Here is a 19,964-nt window from a genome sequence, read left to right as displayed (position 1 = left end):
ATATAATATATATTATCAATATTATGCATTTGACATGAGTATTGCTGTATTTCTAAATTGACTAGTTCAGGGATGAGTAGCAAAGGAAACATTTTTTTTAATGGCAGAGTTTTTTCATTATACTTCTACTCCACATATAGTTACTTTTACCTTCAAAATAGGAAATAAATCATATTATATTAAAGTTTGTTTTTTACAAACTTAAAGGAGGTTAAATATTTGCTTTATCCTTTTGATGAAACAAAACAAGCACAAAACCAGGGAATTTCCACAAGGCCTTAGCTAGCTTTGAATTGTGTGGATAGTTATCGTGATGCTGACTGGAGAACTAACAGAAATGCTGGACTCGTTTTAGAGTGTGACATATAAAGGTGAAAGTGATGTCATTTAACCAGTTTGTTTTCTTTCTTTAGGAGACAAGGATGTCAAGAGTGGTCTTCCTTGATTTTGATGAAGGACCATTGCAGGGAGCCACGGATATTAGTCGTGAGTTATAACATCTAAATTTTAAGAGTCTAGGTAATGACTCCTTTTAACTGAGCTCTATTCAAAATGTTAATTAGTAACTGAAACTAAGTATGTGATACCCCAAAAGATCAAAGCGAACAGTACTCTCCAGGATAAAATATGTGATTTTTATAAAACACAGGTGGATGTTTCTGACCAGTAGATGGGTGTTTTCATGCCTTATGCTTACTGTGTTCTGAAGACCCCTGTAAGAGGTAAATGCCAGGGTAGGCTTAAGCTCACGCTGGTGTTTGTTACATACTGATTTTCATGTGTAGGCAACTCTTTTGTGCTCGCTAAGCATTGTGTAGGTAATTTTGTGTATGGATGAAAGTCACTCATAGAAAAGACATATTGGTGTACACCAGGCCTCCCAGAGGGAATTGATATGTAGTAGATCTCTGTACTGGTAGATACTGTTATTGTCATGCTTTGGATTCAACATGCTGACTTCTTCTGGCAGATAAATTCTAAGTAAATGTTTCTTTCTAATTGTGGGGTTTCTTTCCCGCCTTTGAGAAGATGCTGTTTTATTATCATTTAAAATGGTCTTATACCATAAGCAGGATGTGATTTATTTATTTTAAAGCAAGGGGAGTCCTTTTGTAAGAAGGGAAGAGAAAGACTCTTAATTTCTTCAGTGAGTTTGATCTTTCACCTTGTCTCTAAAAATAATCAGATTTTCAAAATCAGCTTAGTTTTGTTTTCTCCTTTAATACCGAAGTAAACACGTCTGCAGGCTTCTGTGTAGCATTAGGTCACTTGTATACAAGCACTTCAAAAAAGCTGCCACCTTGAAATACATGAAGATTATTTTGCTTTCGTGGGTGCTAAAGAGAAGTATGGCTTAAAAAATTATAATAAAATGACTCGCAGATGTCTTGGCAGCCTTTACTCCTAACTTGTTTTACTTCTCAAACAACTAAAACTCTGTGTTTATGTTTATGTAGAATGTATTTGTACAATTCTTGACAATTTCATTGCCCCCATCTTGCTTGTATGTAGTTGTTCAGGCTTATTTGAAGTGGGATACTGGGCAGTTTGCTGTGTGGTTATTAATATAGCGTAGCAAAAAATCAGAATTTAAGTGCTTCACTGGTAAATTTTTAATATGTCTTGGATATCCTAAATTAAAAAAAACACATTTTAACAAGTTCATGTTTTTAGATTACAGTCTGAAAATGGGTGATCCTGAAGAAAACTGTAAATTAAAATTGCTGTTGTTTATTTCTGTGATTGCCTGATTCTTTTCCTGTCTGTTTTTTAGTATAAATGTACTTAATGGACACACCAGCAATATGGATGATTTAGAGATAAATACAGAAGTCACTGGTGCTAAAGAAGAAGAAGTTCTATGTGATGATAACTTCATATCTGAGGAAGATGGTGGCGTTCCTAAACCACAAGAGAGCGACACGTCATTTCAGAAGAACAGTACATTGACTTTACCAACTTCATATCTGAGGAAGATGGTGGCGTTCCTAAACCACAAGAGAGCGACACGTCATTTCAGAAGAACAGTACATTGACTTTACCTGAAGAGCTATCAAGGGACAGATCTGAAAAAGCCTTAAGTGGAGGCCAGACTTCTCTATTTATACACACTGGTGCTCCTACTGTTTCTAGTGAAAACTTCATCTTGTCTAGAGGAACTGCTGTTAATGGACCAGTTTCACACTCCGCCTCAACTAAGACTTCCATTATGAATAAAGGCAGTGTTTCATTAACCACTGGACAGCCTGTAGGTCATCACACAGATTCCTGCTCAACTTTGACAGTGGTTCATGATCTTCAGCTGCCTGCAAAGAGTACAACGCAGAAATCAAATCAGCACCAAGTTTTATTTTTGTTACCTGATGTAGCACATGCTAAGAACCTGACTCATTCCATTAAAAATCTACCTACCTCTGCTTCAATTGGTTGTGATTCACAGAAATCAGTAGGAAATAGTGTAGATAGCACTTTAGTAGGCCAAGTAGAAATTTGTGAGGATGATAAAAATGTACTAGTAAAAGATGATTGTGTCGATACATTAACAGGCATTTCCTCAGGTACAGGTGGCTTCAGATCAGGATGTGATCCCAGCTGGGATCCACAAAAAGAGTTTATACAGTTTCTTATGACAAATGACGAAACAATAGAGAAGTCTCCCATTCACTGTAAAGCAGGCTTAGAAAAAAAGCGAAAAAGGAAAATGGACGTTAGTAAAATAACACGCTATACCGAAGACTGTTTTGGTGATACCAGTTGTATTCCTAGTAAATCAAAGCTATTAAATGTTGATTTCTTAGAGCAGAATGAGGAGCTTCAAATAGTAGAACCACAGAAATATTCACTGAGTAAAATAAAGCCTGAATCCACAGATGAAGAGCTGGAAGCTGTCGATGCTATCCAGCAGCTCATTTATAGTCCCACTGGTAACTGTGCAGAAGATACTTCTCCTGTTCACACTAGCACTTTTCTTTCCAATACTTTAAAAAACAAATGTGAAGAGAATGATTCTGAATCGCCATCTACTTTCAGTACTGATGAACCGTCATTTTATCCCTGTACAAAGTGCAATGTGAATTTTAGGGAGAAGAAACATCTGCATAGACATATGATGTACCATTTAGATGGGAACAGTCATTTCCGACATCTCAATGTCCCCAGGCCCTATGCATGTAGGGAATGCGGAAGGACATTTCGAGACCGTAATTCGCTACTTAAACATATGATAATTCACCAGGAAAGAAGGCAGAAACTGATGGAAGAAATCCGTGAACTGAAAGAACTTCAGGATGAGGGTAGGAGTGCACGGTTGCAGTGTCCACAGTGTGTATTTGGTACCAATTGTCCCAAAACATTTGTGCAGCATGCTAAGACCCATGAAAAAGACAAAAGATACTATTGCTGTGAGGAATGCAATTTCATGGCTGTGACAGAAAATGAACTGGAATGCCATCGAGGGATTGCTCATGGAGCGGTAGTCAAATGTTCAATTATCAGTAGCGACTTGTCCCAGAGAAAAACACAGAAAAAGGCATCCTTGAAAGATTCATATTTAGGATCCTCAAAAAAGTCATCGACATACATGTGTAAAATATGTCCATTTACTACTTCAGCTAGAAGCATTTTAAAAAAACACATGGAATATTTGCACCCAGCATCATGCATTGATCCCTTTGGTAGCCATTTTAGACTAGAAAAAAGAAAAGGCAGCATAATAGAAGACTCTTTAGATTTTGGAAGCAGGACGAAACAGTTGATGAAACAATCTTCTACTTTTCCAAAGAACTCTGTTTTAAAACAGGATGTAAAAAGATCATTTGGCTCTGCTTCACAGTCCAGTAGCTTCGCAAAACTTCACAAGAGACCCTACAGGATACAGAAGGCTCGGAAAACCGTTTCACAGTCATCTGTAAGTGTATGCAATCTAAATTCTACAAACAAGACCTTTTTGATTAGAAATAGCATTGACCAGAAACCTAAATATTTTCATCAAGCAGCAAAGCAGAAAGCTAGTGTCAAAACAAACAGTAATTATTTCTATAGACACAAATATGGAAACTACAGGATGATTAAAAAATCTAGTGGCTCTTATCCTTTGCACTTAAAAAAGGGAGAGTCCGACTCTGTGAGTTCTTTACGTTTATTTTCTGCATCAAGTAGTCCTCGTAATGCTTGTTTTGTCATGGATTCAAATAATCTTGATTGCAAAAGGGCAGAAGGCTGTAAAGATCGTAGGCATGTAGCTGTAAAAAGAGTGGTTAAAGATTCCAAGAGGGAAGGCTCTGTGACAGGAGATTATTTGGATTGCTATCCAGATTTTCTGCATAAAATGACTGTTGTTGTTTTACAGAAACTTAACTCTGCTGAAAAAAAAGACAGCTATGAAACGGAGGATGAAAGTTCATGGGATAATGTTGAACTGTGTGATTACACTACACAATCTGTGGAGGATGAATCTTACAGTGATATTAATCAGGAGCATGTAAACCTATTCCCCATATTCAAAGGTAAAATGGAAGATCATGAAGCTGGTGATAAATCGTCACTTAGTTATGAGCAAAATGATGGCTTTTATTTTGAGTATTATGAAGATGCTGAGGGTAGTAACTTCCTGCATGATTTGCATGATCCTCAGAATTTAGAAAATGTAGGATCATCATTGCCAAAGCATAATTCAGTTTTCCATTGGACTGATTTGTCGCTTGAAAAGAAGTCATGCCCATACTGTCCAGCAACTTTCGAAACAGGTGTTGGATTGTCCAATCACGTCAGAGGACATCTTCACAGAGCTGGACTAAGCTATGAAGCCCGTCATGTTGTTTCACCAGAACAGATAGCAACAAGTGACAAAATGCAACATTTTAAAAGAACTGGAACAGGAACTCCTGTTAAACGTGTTAGAAAAGGTAAGGGGTTTGTTTTTTAGTTTGTTTTTTCTAACTTGGGTATAAAGTAAAAGGGGCAAAGGGATTTATTGAGCACCAAACAAGACTCGCTTTATCTTGTGAAGCCTCACTTCTTGTCCTTGTGATATGCTATTGTAATATTTAGCTGTATATAATTGTCAAAAAGATGATAATTATTTTCTTTGCAGCGATTGAGAAGTCTGAAACTTCCTCTGAACATACATGTCAGCTCTGTGGAGGCTGGTTCGATACTAAAATCGGATTGTCTAATCACGTGCGAGGACACCTGAAGAGGCTTGGCAAAACCAAGTGGGATGCCCACAAGTCTCCAATCTGTGTTCTGAATGAGATGATGCAAAATGAAGAGAAGTATGAAAAAATCCTAAAGGCTTTGAACAGTCGCCGCATTATTCCCAGACCGTTTGTTGCTCAGAAGTTTGCATCAAATGATGACTTTTTGTCTCAGAATGTTATACCTCTTGAAGCATACCATAATGGCCTAAAGACTGAAGATACATCTGTGTCTGCATCGGAGGAAGAAGGGCTGAGTTTCCTAAACGAATGTGATGAAACAAAAGCAGTACTACATGATGAAAAAAAAAATCAGTCACTTACACTGATAGAACTCCTGAAAAATAAAAGGTTAGGAGAGGAAAGGAATCCTGCTATTTCTCCTCAGAAGATTCATAATCAAACTGCAAGAAAGAGGTTTGTTCAGAAATGTGTTCTTCCATTAAATGAAGACAGTCCGTTGATGTATCAGCCACAAAAGATGGACTTGACTATGCAGTCAGGTAAGAGGGTGTTTCTAGCTATCTTGACAACATTTCCAAAGAATTCTTTAATTCGTAGAAAATGTACAAGTGAAAGAGCGTTTTATTTTGGATTCTGTTCATTTAATTCTCATTTCATTTCCAGGGGACACTGACTGCAAAAGGTAGCACAGCAAATTTTTCTGACATGTTTTTCCTAAAGTGACAAAAGCCCTGGACAGTACTGAGGGGGTTTTGCATGGAATGTAGTTCCTGTTCTGCATATGGCTGGGCATACAAATTCAAAGCGGACACAAAATGAGCCTCAGTAAGGAAGAAGACACATCCTGCAATAACAAGTTCAAGTGCCCATGCATATTTGGTAGACCAGCAGTTCTGAAATGTTCGGGCTTGTATCCCTGTTTGTGGGCATTAAAACGGCTGGTTTGGATACTACATTTAAATCTTTGAGGTCTGTGCAAAGCAGCATTTGCTCAAACTAACAGAACTGTTGATACCAATATAAATGCATAATATTCCAAATTGGTGAATCATGGTAAACTAATCTTGTGGATTCCAGGCAAACATACTCTTAAAACATAGATTGATTTTTGTTGTTTGTTTCAAAATTGTGGCTGCTGTGAGAAACTGATGCTTGCTTAGGGCCTGTCTGTCCAGAGTGAAGACCTTTTCTGTTCGAGCTTTGTTGGAACGCAGTTGTAGCCAGCAGATTCCTAATTCACAGCCCCTGACTGATACGGACAGAGATTGCCCCTCCCCTGAGAATTGTGCTAATGAAACAATTCTATAATCAACTTCCTAGATGCTCTGTATACTAATAGAGCAGGGTTTTAGAGTGGTGTTCGTCACATAAGAGTTATTTTTGCTCTTGGGGAATTCTTACAACATCCTTTTTAATCTGTATGTAGAGCTTGCATCTACCTGTTTCTTGTTTGGACACCACCTTACAGTGCTGCAAGATTCTTTAGATGGAGGAGCAGGATCTTGGTTTTATACCCCTGACTTTTTTTAGGGTTCTGTTGGTTTTCTTGTTATTAGCCAGTGCAGGTTAGTAAAACTGGCAGTGCCTAGTGCTTTTTCAGCTATATTCTTGTCTTCCTTTAAACAAAAAACCAACAATCCTATGTGCTCAGGTGTTCTTTTAAGGGACTACAAAAGTATGGCAAACATTTTCTTAACAAAAGTGGCTTTCTAAAATGACATAGTAGAGGTGGAACAGAATTGCATTTAATATCTTCTAGATGTCTGTGGTTGTCCTTTAAGACAGGAGATTGCTTAATAAAGGAAACGTATCTTTGACAGGCTTAATGATTTGAAAAACAATGCTAAAGGAATAGCTTGCCAAACCTGATGCTGTGTCTTGCTTTCTGTTTAATATTTACCGCTGAGTACTAGGTAGCACTTGTTTGGTTGTGATGAGCAACCAGGTAAAAATAAACATATGCTTGCATAGTACTAACAGTTATGAACGGGGCCCTATAATTACCTGTGACTGAGGTAACAGATTTTGACAACTAACGCACTGTGCCAGTTTAGTTAATATGAAAATATTTAACATCAAGTTGAAATTCTTCTGGTTTTCCTAAAAAGGCAAATGTTTCTAATTGCGGTTTTAGTTTTAAAAAAGGTTGTTACCAACCTTTTGGGTGGTTGTTCTGTAACTTGCCTGAAAAAACAGCATGTCTTCTGGAGAATAGGATTCTCTCTTTCCTGTAAACTGAGGCTTTCCAGTTGAGTAGTTTTAGCTTTTTTACATATTCTTCTAATAAATTATCAGTAGATAATTTGAAATATCAGTTGACCAAAACAATAAATCTTTGGTGAAATGAAGGGAGAAGCATTATGGTGAAGTTGTGCAGGGGATAAGTTATAATGGTTTCTTTGTCTGGTAAGTGAGGAGTTCAGTATTGTTTCACTGTTTTCCTGTGATAAATAGCATGTTGCTTTGTTGATCATTGATTTAGCACAAAGATTTTAGCAAAAAACTTCAAATCATTAACTTCCATTATTGATTGTACATCTAGAGTAATGAACAGAAAATGCACTGAACAAAATGTTTTGTCTAACAGCTGTTCAGTGGTGTGTTTTACCACCTTTTTCTCTGAGCCTTCAACAGCAGCCTAATTTAGTATTGAGCTCTTCAGTCGTACGGGTAAAACACTTCTAATTATCACTTTGTCAACTAGACTTTTAAATTTTCTTTATTGGAAATGTTGCAAGCTCTGAAATTTCTCAACAGAATTGTGCTATTCAAATTGCAGGATTGTATTTTGGAATTAGAGCTTCATGATGTGGAGGTCTGTAGGATCTTGATAGTAGGTATTAAATGCAGAGTTAGCCTAATGGGTTCAAGATTGCCTCCTTTCTGTTCTTTTTCAAATAACATGGTTTGGCTTAAAGCACTACATGGAAAACTAATAACAGTTAACTTGGATCCTTCTAATATACTAAAACAATTGCGTCAATGCAGTGAATATATTTTAAACCATCTTTATTGCAGAAAACTTTTTACAAAGCTTTTGAGAATTTCATTTTTTTGAAGAGAGAACTGGATTATAGTTTTCTTTTGAATGATAGGTATGCCTGTGAAGCTTAGAACGTGTGTGCATTGCAATACGACGTTTACAAGTGCTGTTAGCCTGTCCAACCACTTACGCGCTTATGCACGAAAGAAGAGTGCTGGACTTTTGACTGGGACAGGTATGTTTTGTTACAGATGTAAAAGCAAGTCTGTCTATGATACATTTTCCTCATCAGACTGGACAAAAGCATATGTTAATTCAAAATAATTTTGAAGCTTCTGCTGGTAAACAGTTTATTTGCCATAAAACTTCAGCAACTTGTTAAGAAGAGGTATGTTGCTGTTGTCCACTCTCATGTCTGATTTTCATTCTTACTCATTTATTTTGGATCCAACACTTAAGGTATGTAAGCAAAACTAAGAGATGATCGCTTAAATTCGTTCTCCTACAATATCGTAACTTCCAAACCAGCTAGTTGGCCTTCTAATGAAGTATTGAAAAGTACCTCAAAAATGAGAGGGGAAAAAAACCCCCAAACCAACAGCAAACCAACAAGTAATTTTTGTATTCTAGTACATATAATGTAGTTGATTTCATTTCTTGTTTGGCTCACAACCCAAAAACTACCTGGTCTGACATAGAGTGAGTATAGTACAGCATTTGGCACTGCTATTACTGGGGATTTTTTTGTTGTTGTTGAAACACACTTCATTTTGAAATTCCTCTAATAGTCCATATTTTGACTCATTTCCAGAGACTGGCAGTTTGTTTGGCTGTAGGCAATTTGTGAGTTTACTTGTATTATTGTTGAGATTAGTGGGACTTTGTATGATCAACAGCAAATTGGGGAGCAGAGATGGAATGTAGCGAAGAAAATTTGGAGCTATGAAGTCTGGAATATTCAGTAATTAAGAAGGGCGACCATCAGGTTTCTGTGTCAACAAGCACAGACTTTTACATAATGCTTTGGAAAAATGAATAATCCTATCTGCAGATGTAGTTAGTTATGCTAAGAATGACAAATAAACGGAGATTCAGGCCTTCTCTGCAGAAGGCTAAAAGAAATATTTTTACAAACACGGCCTGTGGCTGCCAGGTCTTATGTTATACTGCTATAATGAAGTAGATTTAGAAGGAAGTCAGCAGATGCAATAATATCTGATGAATAGGAGTGTATACCTTTAGTTAGTGATTCTGAAAGTTTTCGTATTTACTCAGTAGAAAGGTGATGATAGTGGACTTCCTTTACCACTGCTGTGGTTCCATGTTAGCCCCGTGGTAAGTTACTTCATTTATATTCCTACTGGTGAAATATTTTTCAATATCTATCTACTTAAATTGCCTGTTGAAATCAACAGCAATTCAATGGAGGAGACACTGTAGCGAACAGCACACAGAGCCTGGATCCCAGACAAGCTCCTTGTACCTGAGCTTCCCTTTCGCGAAATGAGAAAAGTGAAGGTAGCTTGTTGTGGTGTTTTCAGGGTTTTTTGTTTTCTTTAAGAATGTATTTTGTTGGTGAAGTAGTAGCATACTCATCAGAACAGTTGTCACTTTATTTAAAAGCACTGAAAGAAAACTCCCAGGTCTTGTATCATTGGACCTGGAAGTTTGTTTAAAATTAGTGTGGTTACAAAATGAGGTTAGAAACAAAGTTTAAGAAAAAAAAAAAAGAAAAAAAGAAACACAACTTTTTAAAAAATATTTTTATTTCAGAAGCTGGGTCTGAGCCAGATAAATGGCCTGTGCCATGGGGGTAAAAGTCTTTCGCTGAAACCAATGACTAAGAGAGGATAAGTTCTAGATACAGCATTATGCAAACAGTGTGTATTTGTATTAACCTAGTCATGACCATTGAAACTGTTGTAACTCTTTAGAGTTTGTAAACTTTGCTCATTGACTTTTTCATTGGAGCAAGCTTGGTGCAAGGCTTGTCAACCAGAAAACATGCTTTTAAATGGTGGTTTTATTTGATACTCCACTTTATAATAGAAGATAATGATTTTAATACAAGAGTCACTAGCACACACTGGGGTTTTTTTAGACTTTAGCATGAGTGTTGCTCTTGGGGACATCTTGGGTATTTTAATTAAAAAATGGTTGCAGTTGAGAGCCATTTCAAGATGTCTTCAGCTTGGCTTCAGCCTGGAACCTGTATGGAGACAACAAGGATACATTTGTACAGGTCCCTTCTGTTTTCACGAAGCCTTTCTTATGTCTTCTAAAGTAAACATAACTGCTGAAAAGAAATCATTTTGGTTGAATATTTGTCTTGGTTTCTTGCTGTAATTAAATAATTATGTGTAAGCATAAATGCTGTAATTCTTTTATTTGGCAATTGTTCTGGCATTACTGTTTAGTAAGAGAAATACAGTAATCTTAGCATGTCACTAAGGTGAGACCTTCCCTAGCACTGTGTTAGCTTATATACTAGTTTTCTACTCAGTTTTTCAGTTTGCTCCCAGATGCTTTTGGTATTGGCTGTTACTGTACTGCTTTTCTAGCAGAAGCCCTAGATGACTTCTTCAGAGTCAGTAATCTGATCACATTTAGTTAAATCTTACCCTATTTTTTTTCCTTCAAATGCAACTTGACAGTTTTAGCAGTATAATAGACACAGTACAGCAAAATGGTAAATTTTGAGAATGCACTCAAGAAAAACATCCTAGAAGTGAAACGTTCTAGATCGTTGGCTGTTCAAGGTTAGAGTTTATTAAACTGAATTTGTGCCTATAGTTACTCACTATGGACTCACTGTATAGCAGCTGTCTGGGTTCGTTTCGATAGTTACTTTCCTTTGTATTAGTGCTTGAGTGATGGTCGTCAGATGTCCAACGGGACATCAGGGTTTTTTTTGTTATTGTGCAGTCATGGTTTGAACAATGTAATGATTTGATTCACTCATTGCGTGTAGATGCTGATTCTCTTTTATAGTGTTAATAGCAATGCATTGGTGGTTTTCAGAGCATGTGGCAAGCTTGTTTCTTTTTCCTTATTATGTTTAGAGCATTGGACAGACCTACACAAAATCTTCAAAATGTATCTTGTTTTTCTTCGTACAGTTATAGCCAGCTTCCTTACTTTTCTTCTCTCTAGGCCTCTCTTTCCCCCTCAAAGTCTCTTCATCTTCTCTTGCACTCTGGCTTTTTGCATCCTCTCTTTGTGGACTCTTTTTGCATGCTCAGTCTTTTCTTACCAGCTTTTGTCTTCCGGGAATCACCACTCTTTGGTCTTTGCTGCTGTAGATGGAGACTGCTTTTTCAGAAGCAAGGAGTCTGGTCTTTGAGCTGGCAGTATGAGTCCCGTCATGTAGCCACTGCGCTTCCAAATAATTTCTAATATTGCTTTATCAAAACCGTGGTTTTGGGAAGTTTACTACGGAAGCATATGCAGCTACAGCAGAAATCTGATGTCAGCTGGCTTTGCGTGTCTTATAACTGTAACAACACAGAATAAACCAATCAAGCAGCGTGATCTGATTTTTCAGTATCGTATGAAATCCTTCAGAGAGCATGTTACCGGAAGGGTTTCTTTAATGCATTTTACTGTGCAGTAATGATGAGGATAGATAGCAAGTGATTGAATTGGAAAAACTAGTGAATAAATGTACAACAAAGGTAGTTCATTATTTTTTAGGTTTTATTTGGTAATGATTTTAAGTGGTTAATTAGATCCATTTATGTGTGCAGTTACTCAGCTCATGTTAGCTTACTATGACACAAGTAATGAAGTCTGAATAAAGACCCAGCTTCAGTCTTCCTGAAATGAGAAGTGTTCCATGTTGTGGAGTATCGAGAAGTGGAGCATGCAAATTAGCATAGATGCACTTTAATTTTGAACCTCAGACCAAGTGTCATGGCATGAAGGACCTCTAATTGCGTGAGAGCCTCAAGGAGATTGTTCTGAAGTTTGATTTTCTTTTGTTTTAACTGGGTTGTTTCCCTGACCTGCTGTATCAGAGGTTGGATGGTGTAAGTGGTTGTTTTCAGAAAGTGTTTGGAATAGCAGCTAGGAAACACCAAGTGGCCAAACTTGCAAGAAGGAGGCTTCCTGGAAAAAGAATTTGGCCTTTTTGAAGAATGGTAGTTTGGGAGCTCTGATAGCCACAAAGTAGGTGTTAATGGTAGAGAGTTCCTGCGTGGGTCTGGCAATTTGCTGCAATTTCAGTGCAGCTTACCAGAGCTAGATTATCCATGGTCTCTTCCCAAAAGTGCTAATAACAGGCTTTCTTGAGGAGGCCATGCTTTGTTACAGTAAAGGCATTGGAGGAACAGTGAGTTTTTGGTCAGAACACGGCTAAGGTTTCTTATTGATAAGGCAGTGGTGTGACTGACTTGATGCTTGCAAGCGTGTCATATCAACAGTGTACTTAAGTGGGTGCATGTGACATTTTAAAGTCGTTATCTTCTGGATAGACAAATTAAATTATTGTGACAGTTACTGATCTCTGATAATTGGTGTTGGAATTATGATTTTTCAATCATCTATACCCAGATGTTACTCTTTTTCCATTTATTTTCCTGCTTCATTGGTTTAACTTCAAAATGTACTTGCACTGCTTTGTGCCCCCTAAAATGTGAAGGAATCTGTTCACTAGGTCAAAAGACAAAGGGGACAAAAAAATACCCATTGCAGAACAAAATTTTCATATTCTTAGTATTTTATGTTTTGTAACAGCTTCTTGATTGGGCAAAACTACCTCCAATCTCAGCTAAGATACTCTGAGAATGCACTGAGTGATCTGAATTTTTTTCTTGATGTCTTCTACTGTGATATTTTCTGTTCTTTGTTTTGTAATTTCTCCATGTAGAGCCTCCGTTGTACCCATTCTTTTGTTTTCCTTGTTTTCTTGTTCTTGGAAAAGGTACCTTTCAAGGAAGTAGAAAGTACCTCTCCTGGTATATTATGGCAGTTTCTGTTTGTGTTGCAGTCTGCTTGATTGCACAGTAGTTCAGAGGGATTTTTTCTTAGATTACACACACAAAACCATTAGGTTTCAGGGACTCTGCAGAGGACCAATTCAGGTTTACTAAGAAAGTGAAAGCTCCCTGAAAATGCTTCAAATGTGTGTGAGTAGAATCAAATTTCCTGATGGGAATGAATGTCTTAAGTTTGCCAATGTGAGGGAAATAACGTATGTAAGCTTCTCTAGAAGGAGCCTGCTGTTTACTGCCTTTTTTTTTTTTTGGACTCATACCAACTGACACTGACTAACTGACATCAGATGCAACTCATGGATCAGTGTTTGCATTCGGATAATACTGACTTCTGTTTCCGTCCTTCCCATGATGTTCTGTAAAGCTTTGCTGTAATAACTGCTTCAGAGAAGTTGACTCTCGTGCAGGTAGTTGTCTTCAGAGAAAAAGTGTCTGGGTGTCAGTATTTTATTTGCTTACATTTCTGGTGGTGTTGTTACTGATGTTGTGGTATGTAAAATATTTATACTACTTCATAGTTCCTACAGACCAAAAGGTAGTTAGCTTTTTTCCTTCCTAATTGTACAAAGAATATGCTTTTGATTAGACCATAAAGCATTAAGAACCCCTTACGTATTCACTTTTCCATAAGTTGTCTTGGCCATTTCTATCTGCCTCTCACCCGCCACCTTGGGTCGCTACCTTTATATACAGATTGCTTTCATTGTTCCTATCCAAAAATGTGCTGTTGAGCCTCATCTCCCTAATGATGGCTTGACCCAGGGTCTGAGGAAGTCTCTTTTGGTTGGTATCTTTCTACTTGTTTGATTAGTCCTCTGGTACCTTCAAACCTCAAAAGTTTGTTCTAATTTTTCTAGATTCTGTAGGAATCTTTTAATCTTTGAATAGAACTACGAAATATCTGGTGTATCTGCAAGTTAAAAGTTTGGCTACAGAGTAAAAGCTTGAGAGATGCTCGTTTGGAGGACGTAAGAAAAATGAAGGGTACAATCAAGACTGCGTGTTCTTTAAATCAGCATATATTGCCTCGCCAGATGATGTCTTATGCTTCAGAATACTAAGGGGTTTATTCTTCTTTTTTATATTACAGGAGACAAAACTTAGACAAGTGTAACAATTTTTTCAATGTTATTGTTCAGTAGCAGAGCATTATGCCTTTCTGGTGTCAAGAATTCCACTTTCAGGTTTCTGTGGAGTTAGTGTTGGTATCTTCTGTTTTGGAATAGAGTGTAGCTGGATACACTTCTCAGGTCGACCAGTCTTCTTTTTTCTTGAGCTTTATCAGCTATTTTCATCATAACAATGTTAACTCAGTTTAATACCCTCATCCTACAACTTCAGCTGCTTCTTAGAATCTCCAGGTTTTGTTACAGGTTCCTATTGCATCTTTTTATGGGAGGTACAGACCTCAATGCTAACTGAACCCGTTTGCTATGCATTTCCTGTTCACGCACATTATTTTCATACGTAGTTTCAAGTGCTTAGACTGAGTTTTAAGAGCGGCTTTCCCATCCCTGTTGATTGTCCTAATACCAGCTCCTGCTGCCAAGGATTAATACGTAGTTTTTGTAAGATGCATTAGAATTCAGGCAGGAGTGAGGGGGAAGCTTCATTTGACATTCTTAGAATAAAAGGACAAACTTCTGCTTTATGTTGAAAACAAATGGCAGGTGTTTTATTCAAACTAGAAATTCTTGATTGTACTAGCTGAAAGCTACAGCTTTGTGAAGTTGTGACTTGGTTGAACTTGAGTGGTCTTACGATGGTACGTGAACTACAAAACAAGTTCCGTGATTGTGACAGTGATACGAATGAAAGGGAATTTCCAAGGTGCTTTGCTTTTGTAAAATTCTGCAATAGGTTAGTAGGTGCTTGCTAATAGTAAAACAACAGTTTAATGCTGGATGTCAATTATCTAGTCTCTTGAAGAACAAGCACTTTGCTAAACTAAAAAAATAGCTTCATATGTTTTGCCAATAAATTTCTTAGAGCACACTGTAATTGTTTTGGATTTACGTTTTTGTTAAATGTTGAATAACAAGAAGGTAGATGTCTTTTCATTACTGCTGTAGGAGATGCTTACTAAATATCTCTGGTTAACACTCAATGAATTATCGCTTTCACATATGGAAATTTCTCTCTTCATAGCTTTAGACTGTAAACAAAAGAAGTCAAGGTCAAGATCTGGAAGCAAGAAAAAAATGCTGCCATTACCTCATAGTGCTGATGAAGTTTACATACTCAGATGCAGGTACATAGGGTTATTTTAACTGAAAGAAGACGTTCTTAAGAGCTTGCTTATTTTAGTCATAAAAAGATTTAAAATTGTATCCTGTAAATGTGTTTGCGATTAAATTGAATACTAAGGGGAGGGGAGCAGGTGCCTGTTTTCGTTAATTTAAACAAGAAGACTTGAATCAGTCATGTTCAGGTATTATTATTGCCAGCTGCTTCTCTAGCAAAAATCTTATTGGTCATGTCTGAGTTATATTCTGTCCTTAAGAAACCTTATGTAAGAACAACAGGTTGTTATTGCTAGTATTAGAAATGTAAGAGTGTAAGTTGTGTAAGCTGCAGGGGTTTTGCGTTCGCAGTTACTATAAATGAACTCAGTTATTAAGGTTTTCAGCTAAAATATATAGAAACAAACTTCAAGAAGATTAAGACTTTTGCAGTTAATGCCTGTATTTTGTATTTTTTCAGTAGAACTAGATATATCTTGATGGAATAATTTTAATATTTGCATAGGTTTTGTGGTCTGGTCTTTCGTGGACCTTTGTCTGTTCAAGAAGACTGGATAAAGCACTTGCAGCGACACATTGTCAACGCAAATCTTCCACGGACTGGAGCTGGCATGGTTGAAGTCACATCACTACTTAAAAAGCCTGCTTCAATTACTGAAACTTCATTTTCTTTACTGATGGCAGAAGCAGCATCATAGAACAAGGAAACTTTTTCAGTTTTAATTGGATGTAAATTTGAAATTGTCATTTTTTAAAATAAATTGCTACACTAAATTATGTTTATAAATGCTAAAGACAGAAAAATAGAAGTGGATTACAGTAACATCAAAATAAATTGAATACTTATAACAGTTACAGTAAGTAGTCTTTATATTTTATATAGGGTGGAAGATGTGTTTTTAAGGTTTATTATGTTTTTGTCAGTTACTGTGTTCACTATCAATACAAGACCATTACATGTATGGCAGCCATTTTTTAAATTGTTGCACATGGGTACTTAAAAGGCAGATTTTATTAAAACAAAGAAACCACGTTCTCTTCAGTGTTACCCAAATCAAGGCTCTCTTTATTCCAAAAAGAATTACATAGTAAAATAAGATATTATTATATTTTGTTTGTATGTATGTAGTGTTTTGTATAATACCAAGAACTGCTAATACAATTTACTCAACTTAGGGCATTAAATATCATGTACTTCATAGTTCAAGAGACTGTTTCATTCAAATAGGGCAACTAGTACTATTCTATCTAGGTGTGTAAGTGTTTTTTTTAAATCACCTGAGGCTTTTTGTACTAAAAAGTGGAGGGAAACTTGTTTAAACAAATTTCTAAGAGAAATATGTACATAATACTGGAAATTTGTGGTAAGGAAATATTCTTTACTTCAGTTGCATTTCTCACTGACAATAAAGTGGTGCATCCATGCTACCTCCTACTTGTCAACAAAGATCGTATTTACCCTTATGTTTTTGTATCATAGTAGATTCAATCCAACTTTCTTTATTACAAAGCATCTTTTTGTTAACAAGTTTGTTTCTTTATGATGATTTACTTAAACTCTGACTTGCTCACAGAAGTTTGCCTCTCTACTATTTTATTTAACACTGTAGAAATGTACTAATAAGCATTGCTCACTACACGGTTAGAGTAGACTTTTCATTTATAATTCTGTTTAAAAGATTGATCATTTTAGGAAATTCGAACACAGATTGAAATGTTTCTACATATGAAGAGAATGTTTACAACTTAAATTTTAGAGCTTGTTTTGGATGTGATTATATGTATGAAAACTGTAACACTATGCTCATGCTAAGGACCTACTTACAGAATTACTGAAATAAATGTGCTGTGAGGATGGAAATATGGTGCAGGTGTCTTGGTCATGATAAATTGTGTTTGTTCATTTAAACTGTCTTCAAAACATGATTTTTGTTTAAAGCAAATCAGATTCCTCTACAAATCAATTTTGTATGCAAGTAACATTTCATTTTGCTCATATAGGGTAACAGATACTGTAGTTAAGCCAAGGATATGCATTGATATTTTCTTTATATGTAAATAAAGTTAAAAGCAGTTAAAACAAGAGGAGTATTTTGGTAGAGTATATACATACCTCACTGCCAGTGAAATTGCTTTCCTATGGTATATCTCCTTACCAGAAAAATCTCTAAATAAAAAGGTTTAAAGAAAATATAAATGTCTATAATGTGAAGCATTTATTTGCATTGTGTGAATTAAGTTTGTGAAATTGATTTGTCTTGCTTGAGATTAGAGGTTAATCTTCTCACAATCTAAAGTGAAAATACATTTACTTGCAGTAAACTGATTTGTTCACAGACACATTACATTTGATCGGTGGAAAATAAGAATAAATGTCTTCCTGTCTGTACGCAGCTCAGCGTTAACACACGAGGCTTATTAGCATTCTGATAAAATAGGTGGGCTAAAAATGCACGGGACAGAGTCCCGAGACGAGGCCATCCTAGCTCTGTTAAGGCTATCGTTAAATTAGTGGTATTGGATATTTTACTCTGCAAGTTGCTACAGAGAACTTTAGGTTTATTGTAAAAAAAAAAAAAATGCATTTTTTTAAACTGGAAAATCTATGTCAGTATATTTAAAGGCTGAAGAAAAATACTTTAGAGACTTTAGGAAAGTTAACTGGGATGTTGAAGTGTATTGCAGATAAATGATGTGTATACAGACTAACAAATTTCTAAATTTGTGTACAATTGTGTGATTTTTTTTTTATATATGCAGGATTTACAAGGTGTTGAAACAGAATCAAGGGAAATTATTAAATCACCTTGAATGTGTATAATGCTTTAATAGAGTGCTTGTTTACCCTTCTCACCAAAAAAGGTGCTTGTGAGAGCACCATATTTTGTGGCTGTTTAACAGATGAAAAAATCAATTAAGTGCAAATGATATTTATCTAGTATTGTTAAGAATGCTTGTAAGGTGAAGCCATACTGTGCAGAATTTAGGAGTGGCAAAAAAACTATTAGGTTCATCGTGATAGTTAATTCTGTTTAATTCGTTAAACTCTAATAGTGAGCTGCTCTCTGTAACCCTAAGGTGCGAGGCCGTGTCTGATGATCAGGGCACTCCAGGCCTGGTGAGTTTCCGAAAGGAGATTCTTGTGATGAGGAGGAGCAGCAGTTTTCAGTGGCAGGCTGCAGGCTGCAGCCGAGTGGGTGCGCTGCAGTGAGGGCCCTGCTTGCCTCAGATCCTTGACAATACAGTCTGAAACATATACAAAAGTTCTAGATCTCTTCTGCTTATTCAATTAATTGCACATATGGTTGGTATGGACAATTTTTTTTTTTAAATGAAATAACTCAGTACCTTTAAGCTTTCTTTAGCCTTTAGTGCTTAAGTGGGGCTGTATTTCCTTGGGTTTAGAAATACAGCTCTTCTGTCACAACCTACGAGGAAATATAAATCCCCCTTTCCAAAGTTATAGAGATTCTAAATAATCTGGTAGAGGAGAGTTAATTAAATCAGTCACTTTATTATATGAATCTCACTTTGAGATGTGTGGCTTGAGAGGCTCCATGGCAGTCTGTGCTAAAGAGCTGGACTTCGGAATTGCACATACAAATACGAGTGTTAGTCTGTTCGCACTGGCTAGGTTGCTTCAGGGTAGAGGTTGCAATGGCATGGTGGTTTTTGTTTGGTTCATTTTGGGTCCTTATCACAATCTTACATGTTTCTGGACTTACCCTGGTTTCTGGTAGAGGTCTCTTTAAGGAGCAGCCTCTGGGAAATTACAAAGGAATTTTCAGAATGCTTAGAGAAGCCTGGAAAACTGTAGAAGACCACCCCCCATATTTTGTAAGATGGTTGCCTATATCCCCTAGTCCCAGCGATATTCCCGTGTCATCTTAAAAATTAAAACTCTGTTTGCATTCCTTGAAAAGAGGTTTCTGCAGGACCTTGGGAAGGCGATTTCGAAGTGCCTGTGGTAGCTGCTGCGAAGTGACAGTGTGTTCAGGCTGCATGCACAGAAAATGGGCGATGGAGGCAAGTGGATAACAAATGCTGGCTCACAAAGATGCCGGGGCATTTGCTCCTGTTTGCCATATACTGCTTCATGTGGGTTGTGTGAGTTGTGTTAGGTGAACTGCTCCCACAAGCCAAGGCAGTCCAGCTCTGCCTGCAGATCTGACTTCTGCCTCCGTGGCACCCGCCTTGCCCAGCCAGTGGTGTCAGGAAATGACCTGCTGACTCTTCTCAAGGGAGAAAAACACAGAGCAGGCCATAACTAACAGTAGCCTTTGGGGAGGGGGAGCGAGCACCCGATGTACCAAAGATGGGGGTTGCAGCAGCTGGGGTTCACGTCCTGGGCCAGACTTACTGTGTTCAAGCTATGTGCCTGTTCAAAAGTCCTGCCTTTTCAGCCACGCTCAGGGAGCTCACCAAGGTCTTTGAGGTAAGTGTACCACGGGAGGAGTACAAGGCGCGAACTGGGGCTCAGAGTTGTGCATCCAGCCACAGTTTCAACAGGTCAGTGTCACAGAACTGAGTCGGGGAGATCCCTTCCTGCAAAGCTGTTTTGACTCCAGTGCTTTTTCTGGGCCCG

General features: G+C 37.2%; 1 protein-coding gene across 5 annotated transcripts; it reads left to right on the top strand.

The window, feature by feature from the left end:
- The first annotated feature begins 1,805 nt into the window (after positions 1–1,805).
- On the top strand, positions 1,806–17,585 carry ZNF644 (zinc finger protein 644). 5 transcript variants are annotated; one of them, XM_010133010.1, is made up of 7 exons: positions 1,806–1,856; positions 1,943–3,907; positions 4,349–4,904; positions 5,093–5,698; positions 8,255–8,377; positions 15,285–15,387; positions 15,885–17,585. In XM_010133010.1, exons 1-7 carry the CDS (start codon positions 1,806–1,808, stop codon positions 16,075–16,077), a joined length of 3,597 nt encoding a protein of 1,198 aa, XP_010131312.1. In that variant the 3' UTR covers positions 16,078–17,585. The 5 variants fall into 5 exon arrangements, with proteins under 5 accessions (XP_010131312.1, XP_010131320.1, XP_010131328.1 ...); XM_010133018.1 differs by having other exon boundaries at positions 1,806–1,945; positions 2,032–3,907; XM_010133026.1 differs by lacking the exon at positions 8,255–8,377 and having other exon boundaries at positions 1,806–1,945; positions 2,032–3,907.
- Positions 17,586–19,964: the final 2,379 nt, after the last annotated feature.

This window comes from Buceros rhinoceros, unplaced genomic scaffold, assembly GCF_000710305.1.
Source record: "Buceros rhinoceros silvestris isolate BGI_N320 unplaced genomic scaffold, ASM71030v1 scaffold14180, whole genome shotgun sequence".
NCBI classification, from domain to species: domain Eukaryota; kingdom Metazoa; phylum Chordata; class Aves; order Bucerotiformes; family Bucerotidae; genus Buceros; species Buceros rhinoceros.
This window is presented reverse-complemented; position numbering and strand designations above follow the sequence as displayed.

Bases quoted from the DNA above. Each gene is read 5' to 3' on its own strand.
- ZNF644 (XM_010133003.1), top strand. From the start codon at position 1,806: ATGGATGATTTAGAGATAAATACAGAAGTCACTGGTGCTAAAGAAGAA. The intron at 4,905-5,092 runs GTAAGGGGTTTG...TTTTCTTTGCAG, and splicing joins TGTTAAACGTGTTAGAAAAG to CGATTGAGAAGTCTGAAACT. The intron at 5,699-15,284 runs GTAAGAGGGTGT...CTCTCTTCATAG, and splicing joins GGACTTGACTATGCAGTCAG to CTTTAGACTGTAAACAAAAG.